The 17,199-nt window shown below is 38.8% G+C and overlaps 2 protein-coding genes across 2 annotated transcripts in view; one reads left to right on the top strand and one right to left on the bottom strand.

Moving 5' to 3' along the window:
- Positions 1-17,199, bottom strand: part of SYNE2 (spectrin repeat containing nuclear envelope protein 2) — a 317,234-nt gene that overhangs the window by 63,343 nt on the left and 236,692 nt on the right. The window contains 10 exon segments of the mRNA XM_032621163.1: positions 523-702; positions 1,897-2,101; positions 4,927-5,057; positions 5,535-5,705; positions 8,255-8,407; positions 9,875-10,030; positions 11,693-11,869; positions 13,784-13,930; positions 14,347-14,529; positions 15,952-16,084. Of these exon segments, the coding sequence (XP_032477054.1) occupies positions 523-702; positions 1,897-2,101; positions 4,927-5,057; positions 5,535-5,705; positions 8,255-8,407; positions 9,875-10,030; positions 11,693-11,869; positions 13,784-13,930; positions 14,347-14,529; positions 15,952-16,084 (1,636 nt within the window).
- ESR2 (estrogen receptor 2) overlaps positions 1-17,199 on the top strand; it is a 183,141-nt gene that overhangs the window by 119,892 nt on the left and 46,050 nt on the right. The gene's annotated exons all lie outside the window — the stretch shown is intronic.

The following is a 17,199-nucleotide window of genomic DNA, read 5'->3' as shown; positions in this document are numbered from 1 at the left end:
TTGGCAAAGTAGGAAGCCTTCACAGGGATGAAAAGATCAGTTGCTTGACAGGGGCACCTAGAGGAATCCTGCTAGCTAAATATTTTTTCCCCGCTGTGTGATATTGGAGCCCCATGGCCTTCTATTCAGCTTTTTGATAATTCATGCACTAAAGGCTTTTCAAAAAGTGAATAAAATACATAACAAATGGTCGTGCTTTAAGCAGCTACTCTATGACTCAATTACCCAACTTGGAAATTCAAATAACTATGAGATCTGAACAGTGCATGAAATATATCACCTTAATATGTTCAATAAGGAAGAAATGTATGCTTAAGATCTGCCCATTGCCCATGTGATTGAAGAATCACATGACTGAAGAATCATGTCAAATGGTAGATATGTTTAGGGCATCTTTATTCTGTGGTTTCCCTAAGGTGCAGCCCACAAAGCACTAATAACTATCACTTCGCAAGATATAAGGAATTGAAGGGAGTGTGCAAATGTCCAAGACTTCAAGTTGAATAGAAAACTAAGAGGAACCTTAAATTCATTTGTTTTCATAAGCAGCATCTTTTCCAAGTAGGAAGCCCTCTGGAGGGAGTGCATTTGACCAGAGAGGAGCACGTGGGTGTTGGGCTCTGCAGGCTGTGGCAGTCGATCCAGGAGAGTGGAATCTTGGAGAAAGGCTTCTTTTGTCTTCTGCACATCATGCTGCAGCTCCTGGAGAAGAAAAAAGTGATCGCAAAACATTTCCTCCTCCTTTCCCAACAGAAATCCCCAACTCATGCCACTCCATCAACATCTAGGAGAATTTCTGCCCTGAAACAGTGGGTGTGGCTTTTTGTTACTGTTTATTTTAAAGAGATAAAAAAGCTAAGCCTTCTTTATATGATATCACTGGTACTGTTCTGAAATTTGTCAGTTCAGAGCTAAAAGTAACCATGGATAAATAGAGTTGGGGCTTCTAGTTTACAGAAACTGGAGATGACTTGGGTACAGTCTTATGTTTTATATTTCTAATCAGTGAACACTTTAAGGATCTGCTTCAATGTGTTTTAAGAATCAATCCAACCCCGTCCTCTGCCTGACACTTTGTGACATAAATAGATTCATTTGCAGAGAGCATAGAATTTCATTGACCAAGACGATTTTAGGGCTGCTCCAGAAATGTTGCAGCTGCGTGAAATTTCTGTTTTTGTTGTTTTTTTAATGCCAACAGATTAGATAGAAGTTGATCAGAAATATGGTTCATATCTGCTGGATTCTTATCTCTAATTTAATTGGTTAATACTTCTTTATTTGACCTATAGCATTAAAAGATACAAAATGTACCTGGTCACCTAGTTTAAAACTAGAAAGTATTTGCTTTCTAGGCGTTCATTAACATAATAGAATAAAACCACAGAGGAAAGTATACAACTCTTAAATAATAGTCTAAAAATCATTATATCCACAGAAAAGCCTTATTAACATGGTGGTGAATCTAAATGATTACTCATTTAGATTAGATAATTATTTAGATTATTTAATTATTCATGATTATTTCTAAATCAAGAGATTCAACATCTACTATTCTTAGATGACCACATTCAGCTGATACATTTCTGCTTTTATTGGAGACTTTGTATGAAGCTTTGGCTTTAGAGATTTACCTGCTAGAGTGAAAGGGGAGATTTGGAAGGAGGTGGTGTCAGGTGACCCTGACCCAGCTACTTGCTGCGTAGCCCTCACCTCTGAGCCACCACCTGGCTCTCCCAACCCCACACGTCCCTGTCTTGCCTGTGTCCTACATGGTCTGCTCACACACCTGTCCTGACCCACTCCTCCCTCCCTGTGGTCTGTCTAGTCCCTGGGTCATGGCCCTGTCTGTCAGGCTGTCTTGGCCTTGGTTTTCCCAATGGGCTTAACGCCTACCTTTACGTCCCGCAGGGCTGGGGGCAGGATCTCTGCCAGGTTGTTTCCAGATGTGTTGATGTTTGCGAACTGTTGGTACTTTGCTTCCTGCTGCTCCAGTCTTGCTGCAGCTTCAGCGTGAGCACTGTTATATGCCTTCCAGAGCTGTAGCGGGCTCTGGGCCCTCTGCAACTGGTCTGCAATGTCTTGGTTTACCTGCGTCCACCTGTCAGGGCAACATGAACAACAGGAACCTCATCCATCCTTTCCTTTGCAGCAAAAGCACAGCGCCCACACTCTACCCATAAGTTAAGAGCAGATAAATTAAGAAGACGTGTTAATGTCTTTTCAAAATTAATGCCATCATTAATATATAAACAGAATTCCAAATTAGGAAACTTCATTGACTTTATAATTCTCAACAAAACCCGCAAAATTTGTGACTGGCAGGAAACGCCTATTGTATGATGAATGTCTCTTAGGCAAAGGTGAAGAAAGTACTGAACTGTTTGCTTGATGAAACTTTCTCCACATGGGAGGGCCTCCTATTTTATAGAGGGGGTCTTTAAGTAGGCCTTATTTAAATTGTGTTTATGTCCAATTTATTTTCTAATTACAAAAGCAACATGTTCCTTATATAAAAGTAGAAATAAAAAACAATATATTTTCCTACTTCTCAGCAAAGGGTATTTATTTCCTATGATGTTCTAAATTTGCTAATGTTTTAATGTTTTGTGGAAATATGGTATGTTGTAGGACTAATTTCTTTGTGGATTGAGAGAAAAAAATGGCAGATATTACCTGGTACTTGATAATATTTCATTTGTTCTTTAGAGAAAAGTTAATTCCTGTGTATTCTCTTTGTACTTAGGCCAATTTGCATCAGAAAATTACTCACTTGGTAAAACTGATCTTAGTCACATGAGAAGAGAAAACTGCGTAGCCCTCAAAGGATGCTAGCACACAATATATGAGGGAAGGCAGCAGCAGAGTACCCAGGCCCCAGATTTACATAGCTGGTCTCCATGGGGGGGCCAGGCTAAAACTCAACTCTGGAGTCCAGGCGAACTTAACTAGAGCTGTTGATGAAACCTAGTTAGAGACCTCGCTTTTAGAGTAGATACCACCAAGTTATGATTTTCAATTGCAAATATTAAAAGTATTTTTGCATCCATGAAAATTAGCTAATTTTGTGGTGCCAGCACATTCATTGGTTGTATGATTTGTTTTTTGGATTCTCATTTATATGCACTGCTAAACTGCTACAAAAACTAAAAATCGTAATAATAAGAAAAATAAGTTATTTTCTGTAATACATTTTTCATTCTATTAAAATTGAAAAGTAGAAAAAAGTAGAAATTTAAAAATTTTGCTTTTATTCCATACTATGGACTGTAATATCTTGCCTTTCTTTTCCATTTAACTTAAAAAATTTTTCCCATGGGAAAAAAAAATTTTTTCCCATGTTATTAATAAAGAATAAGTAAGCCTAAGTTTAAATGGCTGTACATAATGGTCTATAAATGGTCTTTTTTTGTTTAATTACCAAATTCCAGCTTAGTATGGATATTGGAATAATTTTCAATTTTTGCTTCCAAAAATAATGCTCAGATACAACTTTGTTCAAAGGCTTTTTTCTGTATTTCAAGATATTGGTCTTAAATTAGACTTCTTAGAGAATTATTGGGTCAAAGAATATAAATATGTAAATATTTTTAAGGTTATGGGTATATGTTCAAACTGCTTTCTGGAAGCATTATAGTATTTACATTCTCACCCAAAACACATGAGAATGCTTGTTTCACAATATCCTCAACCCCGTTAAGTGGGCGAAAAAGGTGACAAATGGCATAATTGCTTTACTTCTTTGTATTTCACAAATCTTCTCAGAACCACCAGTTTTTAAATAAGATTTTCCCCAATTATAAATACTATAAATATAAATACTAAAAATATAAATATTATAAATAAATAAACATATGCTCACAACCCCCCACAAAACATGTGTGTTTAAATCTATCCATACCTATATTGAGATTGTCTACCCATCTACCTACCTACCTACCTGTCTATAAAGAGAAAGTAAAAAAAACACCTGACATCTCATTAATCTAGAGATAACTACTGTTGGCATTTTGATGCTATTTTCTTCAGTCGTTTTCAATATGCCTTCTGATATATTCTTGTGCCAACAACTGAATGTGTATGGGCACTGGTGACAACCGAATCCCTTTAATAGCAACCTGAACCACCATATGTTTTGAGGGAGGCCCCCATTACTGTATGTGAAATCAGATACGTGTCTGTGTTTACCTTTACCCTCACTCCTCCCCCTCTTCCACTAAGGACTGGATCAAGGGCTGAGGACACCACTGCAGGGTACATAAATGTGGTGTCCCTTGTTCAACATATATTCAAAGTTGGTTTATAGGAGAGGCTGAATCTGCATGAAGGAAGGGTGGAGAAGGCCACTGAGGGTAGCTTAATCTCTTCATCACTGTCTGGAACAAATCAGCTTTGGGCCAACTTTCATATCCCATCCAGCTATATAAAAGCCTCACAATCAACCAGGGCCACACTCCTTAGAAGGAGTTTTCTATCATAAGTAGTTCATCAAAGAATTCCTCCCAACCTCACAAATATCTCCTGAGGTGTATTCTTACATCCCCTTACTTCCACCTTATAATGTTTCCAGTGAGACAGACTGCCCATCTGGCCATCCCTTAGCCTGTTTCTGCCTGTTGATTTTGGTGCCCTTGAGGATCGCATTGGGCATTTAGCCTATGCCCACTGAACGTGGCTACACTGGGGCTGTACTTAGGACATTTCTAGATTGATTATACCAAACATTTGTACAAGGCAAGTAATAGCCTTCACAACGTCAAATCTTACGTGAACAAGATCCTTCCAAGCAGGAGAGACCAGAATAGTATGAAACCAGTTATCTCAGATGATTAAGAAGGCTTTACCCAGCCTACGTCCCTTCATTTGTCACACGTCATTAAGATAAAAATATCTGCTCTACCATTCAAATTGCATCTTAAAGTGTACCTTGTGTGAGTATTTTGGCATTTCTCTTGAATTATCTCAGCAACTGAGGGGCAGTAATCTTTGAGTTTTCCAATAACCTCCTGGAGTTTCTTCCAACTCCCTTCACTGCTCTCAGCTTCATCTTGAAGAGTCTAGGAGGACAGAGCAGGAACGTCAGTTGGAGAACAGCCTGGCCTCGTCCAAAGAAGGCAGCAGCTGGTCAACACTTGCCGCTGTACCACAGTAATGTTAACACTCAAACTTTAATAGGACAGGGATAAATTACCAGAAATGTGAAGAAGAAAACTGAGAAGGCATTCTTTCATGGGGCTAGCACTTGAAATAGCATACTTAAAAAAAAAAACACCCCAGACCCAAACCTTTAAATTGTGAAATAATATGGACATGAAAGATGAAGAAAAATTCACAGTGTACTTGTACCAAGTTTCACTCATTTGGTTCATGTCATTCATTTTGAAATTTCAAGTTATACTTTTGATGCTGCTGTTTAAAATACTGTTTTGTGTTTCTCTGTGGAGAACATAACAGTAATTGTGTTCATTTCTGTGCTTCCTTCCATTGGAGATTTTCTGCCAATAATGCATTGTGCCAAGATCTGGTTAATATACCTGAAGGTTCTGCACCTGGCACCTTAAGGCCTCTAATGATAAAACCACAGGTTTGCTGTGTTCCATGCAGTACCAGAATCGGATCGTCATCATATTCACTTCATCATAGAGTTTATCATAAGTCTTCCACTCCTGTAAAACAGACTGCATGGAGGTCTTGAGCTCATTGACCTATACAAAAAGTAGAAACATATTTAGGAAATCATCGACAAGAGGCTCTCTCATCTTTTTTGTTTCCCCCTCCTAAGGACTCTACCACCGTATCCAATCTAGGCATTTTAATTTGAGAGTGGAGCTTCAGTGATTCACTGAAGGTGAGAAGGGTGGGTCAATGAACAAGAAATATCAAAGAAGGCTAAGTTTTAGAGTAGCTGAATGGAAAAGAGCCCTGAGACCAGAGTCCCCAGCACAGAGAGAGTTCAGCCTACAGAAGGACAGCGCAGAGAAAAAAACACTGATTGAGGAATCAGAATCTCAGAATATACATTTCAGTGACACCCTATTAGCTTTCTGACCCTGGGCAAGTTATTTAATCCTTGAGTCTATTTCTTCATCCACAAAACAGATATAATAAATGAAAACATAAAGAAAATAGTGTCTGGGGGCTTCCCTGGTGGCGCAGTGGTTGAGAATCTGCCTGCTAATGCAGGGGACACGGGTTCGAGACCTGGTCTGGGAGGATCCCACATGCCACGGAGCAACTGGGCCCGTGAACCACAACTACTGAGCCTGCGCATCTGGAGCCTGTGCTCTGCGACAAGAGGCCGCGATAGTGAGAGGCCCGCGCACCGCGATGAAGAGGGGCCCCCGCTCGCCACAATTAGAGAAAGCCCTTGCACAGAAATGAAGACCCAACACAGCCAAAATAAATAAATTAATTAATAAACGCCTACCCCCAACATTTGGAAAAAAAAAAAAAAAAAAAAAGATGGAAACCTTAAAAAAAAAAAAAAAAAAAAAAAAAGAAAATAGTGTCTGTGAAAATGCTCTGAAAACTGTAAAGCATTACAAATGTAAAGTGTTAACCTGTGTTACCTGGCACTTAAGTCTGGTTACTACTGGAGAGCAAGCAAAACTTGGAGAGCATCGTGCTTGGCCAAAATGATGGGCAAGTGCAAAGTAGGAGGAAATGCAATGGTGGCCATATTTTATTCTTTAATGTGTTTTGGTAATTATGAAAGGTTGAAAATTGAAGCATTTAAATGACCTCTGACACAATCGAGAATATACAAGTATATAAATCTTTATATATTATGTTAAGAACACTTATATCTCAACAATAAAAAGACAACCAAACTCAAAAATGGACAAAGGATTGAATAACCATCTCTCTAAAGAATATATACAAATGGCCAATAAGCATATGAAAAGACACTCAACATCCACAGTCATTAGAGAAATAGAAATCAAAACCATGAGATACCACTTCACATCCACTAGGATGGCTATAATCAAAGTTGGATAATAACTAGTACTGGCGAGACTATGGAAAAATGGGAACGCTCATACACTGCTGATGGAAATGCAAAGTGGTGCAGCTTCTGTAGAAAAGTTTGGCAGTCTCTCAAGAAGTTAAATACTGTATAGAGTTACCATATGACCCACTAATTCTACTCTTAGGTATATGGCCAAGAGAACTGAAAGCGTATGTTCACAAAAAAACCTATACACACACATTCTCAGCAGTGTAGGAGGGTTTTAATGTCTCCACATCCTTGTCAACACTTGTTACTGTCTGTCTTTTTATTGCAGCTATCCTCCTGCAGCCTGTGAGCATCTTCAGGGTAAGAACCATTTTTCTTATCATTGCACCCTTGGCAGTGAGCACAGTGCCTCACAAAAGATATGTTAACAAATGATTCACACAGATATGTTCAGCTCACCCCTACTTTTCTGCCTGAGTCCTGGGGGAAGAATGAGGCTGAGGGTCACCTATGGATTTCATTTACATGGGTTATTCCCAATTCTCTCTTGGAACAAATGGTTGAATGTAGATTTTAGTAGATGACAAATAATCCACAATAAAGACTCTCTGGGAAACATGGACACACCTATAATAGGTTAGTATTTACAATTTCTCCCTCAATTTGTGGGGAAATGTCAAAGTTGCAAGTGTCTGAGGATGCCTGTCCTTTGTCTTTTGGTGTTCTTCCTCCCAGAAGGGGTAAATGCAGACTTTGACATGCCTTTCATACAATTATCAGACGTCTTCCACAGTCTTCTATGCTTTCTCCTCACCACATGCTGTTTCTCCCCACCTCTGGAGTTTTCCCTATGCTGACCATGCTTCTAGCTTAATAGAGGCTACATGCGATAGGATCACGCCCTCCCTGAGGCATCTCCCTGGGTGTGGGGAATCTGAGCTGCTTCTTCATAACTGCTCCTGTATATCTGGCCAAGAAACAACGCCAGATGCTCTGTTGGGTTTGGGGCTGGGGGTGGAGACATTTTTGTGTCTGTGAGTACATTAGACAAAACAAAGATAACCAGGTGGACTTCTAGCATGCCAAGGATGTGGGAATTTGGTGGCTTTGCCTCTGAGTATCCAGTGAAGGAAAAAAATAAGAGAGATCTGAAATGTTTTTCTCTACTTCACTTCAGTAGTTTTCACAGCAACTTTTCAGTTTTTGGTATGGAGCGAGTGTCCATTATGAAACAAGAAATAAGATAAAAGAAGGATACGTGGAGAGAAATAGTACGCTGTAAATGAATTCTAGTACCTGGTTGATAACACTGGTTTTCTTTTGAAATAACTCATCAATTCTGGATGCTGTATCTTCCAGCAATGGCATTGTCCCACTCTCTGAAGTCAGGTAACTTTGTCTCAATTCATCCAATGCTTTGGATTTAATTGCAAGTTGATTTTCTATATCCTGGAAGGGCAAGAGGAAAAGGTGCACAATATTACAAAACAATTAATAAGGGGTAAGAGGTAGGAGTCTGCACTTTTCAAGTAATAATGCCAATAGAGTATATAATTTAATAACGTTACACAGAAGACATTTTAATCATATCACACTCTCAATTCAAGTTTTACAGTGAAATTTTGTAATATAAATTTACAATATTACAAAATGAGGTTTTACAATACTTTCCATTATTACATGGCTCTAGATTTTAGAAGAGTCTAGGTAGCAAGTCCTTATCATCATGGTATAGTAGAAAGAGTCTAGGAGATATAGTCTCCATTCCACGTCTGCCCTGTACTGGCTGTTGGACCAAGCATTAAGTCATCAAACTGCCAAGTCTGCATTTTCCCATCTGGAAAATAGTGATGACATCCCACGTCTGAGTAACTTAGCACTCAGGTGAAAGCAGGGCGGCCGGCTGGGGGTGCTAGAGCACTGAGCTTACAGTCAGGAGGTGGCTGTAAACACTCTAAAATGGAAATGGCTAGTGGGTAGTTAGAAACAGGATACGACCATCTGAAAAGATCTCTTATGGAGGTGTTGATGCCCATATACTATATCCAGTATCATTCTGTAACCTTCTAAGTAGAACAGGGGTCTGAGCCGACTTTCCAGCCCCAACAGTGAGAAGCGCCATGCCTTCCTGTAGGCGGTGCAGAACCCACATAACCTGGGCCGTCTACAGCGAGGGACAGTGGAACTGCTCTCAACAGGAGTGACACAAGCAGGGCGGTGGGGAGGGAGGAGTAAACCCACGTTTGGGTGAGGGCACCTCAAAGACCACGTGACCTGGCAAATGATGACTGAATGAAAAAAGGGCACAGCCAACATGCTCTAGACCAAATGGGATTTAGACAGTGGTTCTGAGGGAAAAGTAGTCCTTTGAGAACACATTACACAGTAGGTAAAATAAAACCATTTTCCTCTGAAGAAACAAAAAGAAATACTAAAAATCATGGAGACTTCAGAGTAATTTTGTAAATACTGGAGAAATTAATAAAAACACAAAAACTGGAAAACATCTAAATCAAAATTCCCGTGGAACATTTTTTTTTTTTTTTGGCTGCACCGTGCGGCTTGTGAGATCTTAGTTCCCCAACCAGGGACTGAACCCAGGCCACAGCAGTGAAAGCACTGAATCCTAACCACTGGATGGCCAGGGAACTCCCAACATTTTTTTCTTAGGAGTAGCATTCAAATCTCTTAAGAACTACAATAACCATGAAAATACATCTGTTTGTCATTTAAAAACAGCATTTTGCAATTCTGTAAAACACATGGACACATCTATTTTATAGAAGAAAGTTAAGTAGCTGGGGGCTTTGAGGAGAACCCTCAGAAACTATAGCAGCTTGCCCTACTCCCTGGGGCAGGTGTGGTAACTAACAGCCTGACCAAGCCACACTGGACAGGTGCTGTGTGTCTTCTCACCTGACAATCCAGGAGTGTCTTCTGCACCGAGATCACACTTTCAGGTTTTTGTAAAGTGTTCAGTCTCTCCTCTTGTGCCTCCATCCAGTTGTTCAGAATCTGTATTTTGTTTTCATTCTCAGTGATACTTTCCAAAAGTTGTTCTAATTGTTGTATCTATCAGTTATGAATAAGAATAAAATTTTCTTATTTTAAACCACATGTTTAAAATGTAAATGTCGTGATATGTCATTTTTAATAGGATAATTTTGTTTCTTCTCAGATTTCTAACGTTTTGCACAAGATTTCCCAAGAACTTTCAGAATAAAGATTCATAAGTCAGGAAATATGAATTATTTTCTCCTTTTTTAAAAAAATCTAACATTTGAAATGAAAGCTAACCTGATAAGAAAGCTGGCTGCTCTGGAGTTCCACAATATCTGTACAAAACAAAATCATGTTGCTAACACTCAACATTTTTTCATTGCATCATCTATTGATATATGTAAAGCTTAAGAAATTTTTTTCCCCCAGACTCTCTTCATTAGACTCACTTAAAAACTGTCAATATAAAGAATATCACAAATAATGCATCAATTTAATAAAGTAATATTTTTTAAACGTCTGTGATTCTTCTCATTTCTAATGCTTACAATGTTTATTAGGTTACAATCATAGTATATATAATGTTTTATACTTCTTTTCATATGCCATAGGCGCTTTCTATGTCATGACTTGCTGCCCAGTATTTCATCCAATGGACACCATATAATTTGATTAACTATTTCTCTCGAGTTGGAAATTCAGGCAGCCCACATTTTTCACCCGAATAAATAATGTTGAATTGAACACTTGGTGCACATATCTTTTCCTTTTTGAAGGACTGTCTACTTAAATAAATGTAAAAGAAGTGGACTGCTGGGTTAAGAGGTAAGATGATTATTATGGTTCTTGAAATTTTCTGAATGCTTTCCAAAAGGGTATGTAAGCCATTATCTGCAATGTACGAATGTGAAAGTCTTGGGCTTTTATCTTTATCTGAAGTTTTTCTAATTTAGTAAGTGTATAATGTTATTAATGTTTATTTCAAACGTCTGACAATTAAAGTGGTAACCTTTCCATATTTATTTGCCAATTATAATTTTCTCTTTTGTGAATTATCTGCTCATGTTCTTTGTCCATCAGGTCTTATTTGTATGCATTCCCCACACAATAAAGAAATCAACCAAGTTTCACTATTGTATATAAATATTAAATGTTTTCCCAAGAATAAGTGTGCTTAATCTTTTCGGTCATGGAATGAAAATCTACCAAGAAGCCATATACATTTTTCTTCCTTTTTATAATCTTTCTAAAGCTGAAATAGCTTTGCTGCTTTTTAACACCTACTTTCACAGAAAATGTCGAAACTTCTGACCATTTAGTAGCCTCATGTAATACTCGACATCTTCTTAAATAACATTTCTCCTCTTCACTTGCCTAAGTCAATTTCCCACTAAGAAATCGCAAAGAAATATAAAAGCTATTTCCGACTCTTATATGCACCAATGGAGGACAGGATTTAAAAGGGGCTAGAATTGAGATGATTACTAGGTTTAACTGTAAGTTAATCAGACAAATGTCTTTTTGTTTTTTTTAATTAATTTTTTTTGGCCACTCCATGCAGTATGCAGGATATTAGTTCCCCGACCAGGGATTGAACCCATGCCCCCTGCAGTGGAGTGTGGAGTCTTAACCAGTGGACCAACAGGGAGGTCCCACAAATGTCCTTTAAAATTTTTCAGAAAGTGGTATTTTGCAAAGGCTAAATCATACATCAAGCTGTGACCATGAGCTCACCTTTCCATTCAGTGTTCCATGGACCCGGTGCCATTGGCGGTTCATCTCTCCGAGATGCTCTGCAAACTCTGTTCTCTCATAGCGCTTACTTTCCACATCACAGGTGCTTAACTGAAGTAATGACTGGTTAACAAAGTCAACTATCCATTGTTTATAGTCCATTTCCATTCTAAACTCCTAAAATGAACAAAGAAAACAAAATTAAACCACCAAAGCCTGAACTGAAGCAGATGAACTGGACCTCTCCTTTGGTGCACTGTAGGGGGCGCCAGGCTCCCACCCAGTAATCAAGGGCACCTGTCTGGAGTTATGTTCTACCCTCCCCCAACCCCACCATGCATCTGCTTTATTTGCCTGGAGAGTCTTTTGGGGAATTACACATTCCTGGGAACAGAGAGACTCACCGCTTTCAAACAGACTGAAAAGTCAAAGATGTACGGTACCATGTATGGTAGTTGCATCACAGGAACCAAAATCAAGACCCAGAGTCTGACAAAGGGTTCCTTTGAGAGGCTTCCTGAGAGCTCCACTGGAATTCAGAGCCATCCTGTGGGCTCATGGAAATGACAGGACGGGAAGTCTGAAGTTAAGACTCTCCCAGAGGGCTTCCCTGGTGGCGCAGTGGTTGGGAGTCCGCCTGCCGATGCAGGGGACGTGGGTTCGTGACCCGGTCCGGGAGGATCCCACATGACGCCGAGCGGCTGGGACCGTGAGCCATGGCCGCTGAGCCTGCGCATCCGGAGCCTGTGCTCCGCAACGGGAGAGGCCACGGCAGTGAGAGGCCCGCGTACCACAAAAAAAAAAAAAAAAAAAAAAAAAAAAAAGACTCTCCCAGAAAACCCAGGACACCTTTAAGGAGCTCTGCCAGTTTAGGCAGCTTCTCTGTCCCTCTACGGACGGTCTAGGCCTCCCCGTTTGGAGGACTTTAAGTTCTAGAGCAATCCTAAACCCTCCCAGGGCCAAGCATGTTTCTGTTAAGGCTGATACTTGTTGGGTTTATTCTGGCAAGTTCCAGCACCCCCATAGCAGACATCCAAGGGTAAAACTATGTGCTAGGTTACTAGGGCCTGTGAGAAAAATAAACATAGGCCCTCTACAGATTGTACTACTCACTGAAGTTAGGATGGGATAGGACATAAAAAGGAAATCCTTGCTAATACCATGCTTTGTGATTAAGCCATTCATCTTCTGCCTACCAGAGGCTACATCCATTAGCTTACGAGGTCTTGGAAAGCAATGACCGGAGTCTTCATTCATCTTTGTGTTCCTAGTGGCGAACACCTTGCCCGGCACACAATAAGTGTTTGTGCGTGGCTTGTTAAATGTTAGTTAAATCTACTTGAAATCAAATATCATGGAGAAGGCCACATCCCTATCTACTTGTAGAAGGATATCAACTTTTCCTTACGTATTCTCTTATCCAAAGAACATTTACTTAACACCTATTGGATGCCAGGTGTTGGGCTAGGTGTGCTGTTTCAGGGAGGTAAAGGAGGAGCCCCTGCTCTCAAGAAGCTAAGTCAAGGTGGGGAGATAGGCAAGTAAGAAAATAATTATAATACCGGGTGACAGGAACTATTGATAGCACCATGGAGACACCTAATCCTGGAAAGTAAACTGATCTGGCTGGGAGAGTCAGGGTAGATTTCCAAATGAGAAGATACTTGAACTGACTCTTGAAGGATGACTAAGAAGATTCCTACAGCTAAAAGCGGGACACTGGAATTCCAGGCCAAAGGTACAGCACGTACAAAAGCAAAAGCACGAGCAAGAGAGCGCCAGGGGCGGTGGAGGGACCGCAAAGGATTTGGTTCAGGCAGAGTCCAGGGTTTATGTGGGGAAATGAAGAGCCAGAGCCAGTTAAAAGCTTGGATTCTGTCCTGTGGTGATGGGAGCTACCAAAGGAATCTGGGCAGAATAAGAGCAAGTACACTAACTCCTCTCTCTAGAATCATCCACCATCCCATTCCCCACCCTTAGAATTAGTTTTTCTAAATAATATCCTCCATGCCTCTTTGTTCAGTATTTCCCTTCCAACTGACTTGCCTTCTTTATGTAATGAAAAGGCTTCTGGCTTTTTTGTATAATTACCTTGTACTTGTGAAGAAGATTTTTAACTTGAGATGCAGAACTCAGTGAATGCTCAGAGTCTTTATCTGCAGTTTGATGTTCCACATCGTTCATCCAGTTAATCATTTCTGTTATTGCTTTACGAGATGGCAATTTCTCCATCTGAAGCTGCAAAATCAAAATGATTTCCATTTAATTACCTGCAGTTAACAAAATGAATCAGGGCATCACTTAAGATAATACCTGGTTTGATAAAAGGTCTTACCACATAATTATGCAGGTTACTCACAAAAACTAACCCAGCATTCAAGCTCAGAATAAGTGATCCCAAAACAATGACAATGACCTTCACATAAACTAACACAGTGGTGCAGATAAACTGGGAAATAAAGTAATTAAGCCTGATTTCTCTCTTAAGAAAGATCCCACTGGAGGAGAGTCCAGTAATTAAGACCTATATTCAGTGGTGCCAGAGAAAAGATAGGTGGTGTCAGTGAAAATTACTGAGTCAGAGAAATGATTTTAAAAGAGTTGTGAGCTAACAAGTGAATGCTAATTCAAATGCTGGGTTTTTAACTACTTACCTGGTGAAGTTTTTCTTGGATGTCAGGAAGTTGAGTTATGAGCACTGTCCACTTTTGTTCAAACTGTGCTAAAGAAGCTCTCAGTGTCGCCGTATCAGCTTCTTTCAGGTGAAGAAGTTGGTTCCCAGTACTTAGAACTGCAGTTTTCAAGGAGGACTTTTCATCAAGTTCCTTTGAAAACTCCTAAAAGGAAACAGTTTCAAAGTTTAGAAACTTTTAAAATTTAAATGTGTCATGGAAGGACTTCCCTGGTGGCGCAGTGGTTAAGAATCCTCCTGCTAATGCAGGGGACATGGGTTTGAACCCTGGCCTGGGAAGATCCCACATGCCGCAGAGCAACTAAGCCCATGCACCGCAACTACTGAGCCTGCGCTCTAGAGCCCATGAGCCACAACTACTGAGCCCGCGTGCCACAACTACTGAAGCCTGCGCGCCTAGAGCCTGTGTTCTGCGACCACCGCAATGAGGAGCCCGCGCACCGCAATGAAGAGTAGCTCCGGCTCACCGCAACTAGAGAAAGCCCACGCCCAGCAACGAAGACCCAACACAGCCAAAAAAATAAATAAACAAATAAATATAAATAAATAATAAATAAATAAATAAATAAGGCATGGAGTAACTAAGAGTCAGAATAACTGGTTAGAGTCCAAAACTAAATAAATGAATTCAATTCAAATAGTAAATATTTATATGTGTATGTATGCATGTGTATATGTGCTCACATGTGAGCGCACACACACACACACACACACACAAACACACACACACACACACATTTTTCCTGCTAAGTGTCAGGCACTATTCCAGGCATTTGATATATGGTGGGGAACAAAAGAGATGGAGTTCCTGCCCCTTGAGTGGCTTATAATCTAATGGATTAATATTTTTAAAAATAGACAAATCATCAACTATAAAAAGAAAATACGGAACACAGCACTATGTTCATTTTTTTTTGAAGTTCATATTAAATGAACTAAACACAACAAATTTTTAACTAAAATATCTGAAATCTTTCCTGGTACTTACAGGTTTTTTCCAAGTATATTTAAAAAATATTTATATTTTAATATCAAAGTGAGTAATCATAGCTACAAAATATGAAAAATGGAGAAAAGACTAAGGGAAAAGACGAAAAGGTCTCAAAGTATAATTTATATCACAAAATTAATACTTTCTTTTCTTCAAAAAAAACCCCTTAAAACAACAGAACAATAACATTCTAGTAGAAACATCAATTCTGTATATAACAATTTAAAACCATGTATTTATTAGCTAACATTTATGAATTAATAATCCTGTGAGGTTTTAGGGGGCAGGTAGGGGAGTTATTTTCTGCACTTGTAAAACATGCCCCATGTCAGGGCAAGTTTTAAATATATATATATTTTATAGTGTCAATTTAAAATATACTTTATCATTATTATAAGCATATAAATCAATAGTATAAATAAATAGTTCTAAGTTTGAAGAATGCAGCTGCTATTAGCCCAAGTTTTACCTCTTATCTACAAATGATTATGGAAACTACCACACCAACTCTCCTACTTTTCCCCCGATATCTTTTTCTAACCAACAATTACCTGAGCATATTGTATTACAACTTACAAAAAAATTGTTTATGTTGCTTCTGATTGTGTCCAAGTCCTGAGACACATTGAGGGACTGCTCTTTCCAGTAGTTCAGAGTTTGCTGAGAAGATTCCAACCACTTGGTTAACTGATCTGAATCTCTGTTATAACTAATAGGAGCAAAGTGGGAGAGAAAGGAAATTAGAAACGATTGCATCCCCTGTGTATTTTCTTCTGTTTCACCATTTATTTTCTTGTGTTGACCAATCCTATTATTCAGAAAAATCATGATTTTTTAAAGAATTATACCCTGTTTAATCCCAGGTCCCAAATCTGATGCTCCTGTCATTTTCTACGACTCTATAATGACTAATCAAGAACAAAGAGGCATTTTAAAGTCTAAAATAGTCTTTTAAAAGTTTACTACAGCTATACAAAAGTAAACCCACAGGTAAGGACAGAAATTATTTTTATTCATCAAACATCCTCTATAGATTTGTGTACAGTAAAAATATAATCAGCATTGGTATAAGTTGTATAATAGCGAATTGCTATTGGCTGGATGCCAATATATTTATCTGATGGAATGAAAATATCCAAGCAAAATGCTGTCCCTCTTGTAACTTCTAAACTTCTCTAGGTTAAGACAGCCTCCCTAAGAGGTGGGAAAGAGAATGAGGTTAAGTGTTCTATGTTTTCTACCTTCTTCAAGGGTTTCAAGAATGAAGTAAGCGAAAGACAAACACATATGATATCACTTATATGTGGAATCTAAAATATGATAAAAATGAACTTATTTACAATACAGAAACAGACTCACAGACATAGAAAACAAACTTACGGCCAGCAAAGGGGAAAGGGATGGGGAGGGATAAATTAGGAGTTTGAGATTAACAAATACATACTACTATATATAAAATAGATAAACAACAAGGTCCTGCTATAAAGCACACAGAACTATATTCAGTATCCTATTAAACCACAATGGAAAAGAATATGAAAAAGAATATGAAAAAGAATATATATATGACTGAATATATATTACTGAACATGTATTATGAATCACTTTGCTATATACACCAGAAACTAACACAACATTGTAAATCAAGTATACTTCAATACAAAATAAAAAAAAAATTTTTTTTAAAGATTTGATCAGTTAAAGCAAAAAAATTCTTTGAAGAACTCCAAAGACTTTTTCAAACTATTCCATCAGCTAAAATTATTTTTAAGATTTAAAAAAGTTTGGGGGGCTTCCCTGGTGGCGCAGTGGTTGAGAGTCCGC

This window comes from Phocoena sinus, chromosome 2, assembly GCF_008692025.1.
Source record: "Phocoena sinus isolate mPhoSin1 chromosome 2, mPhoSin1.pri, whole genome shotgun sequence".
NCBI classification, from domain to species: Eukaryota; Metazoa; Chordata; class Mammalia; order Artiodactyla; family Phocoenidae; genus Phocoena; species Phocoena sinus.
Note: the sequence above shows the minus strand (reverse complement) of the source record. Positions and strands in the feature narration are given on the sequence as shown.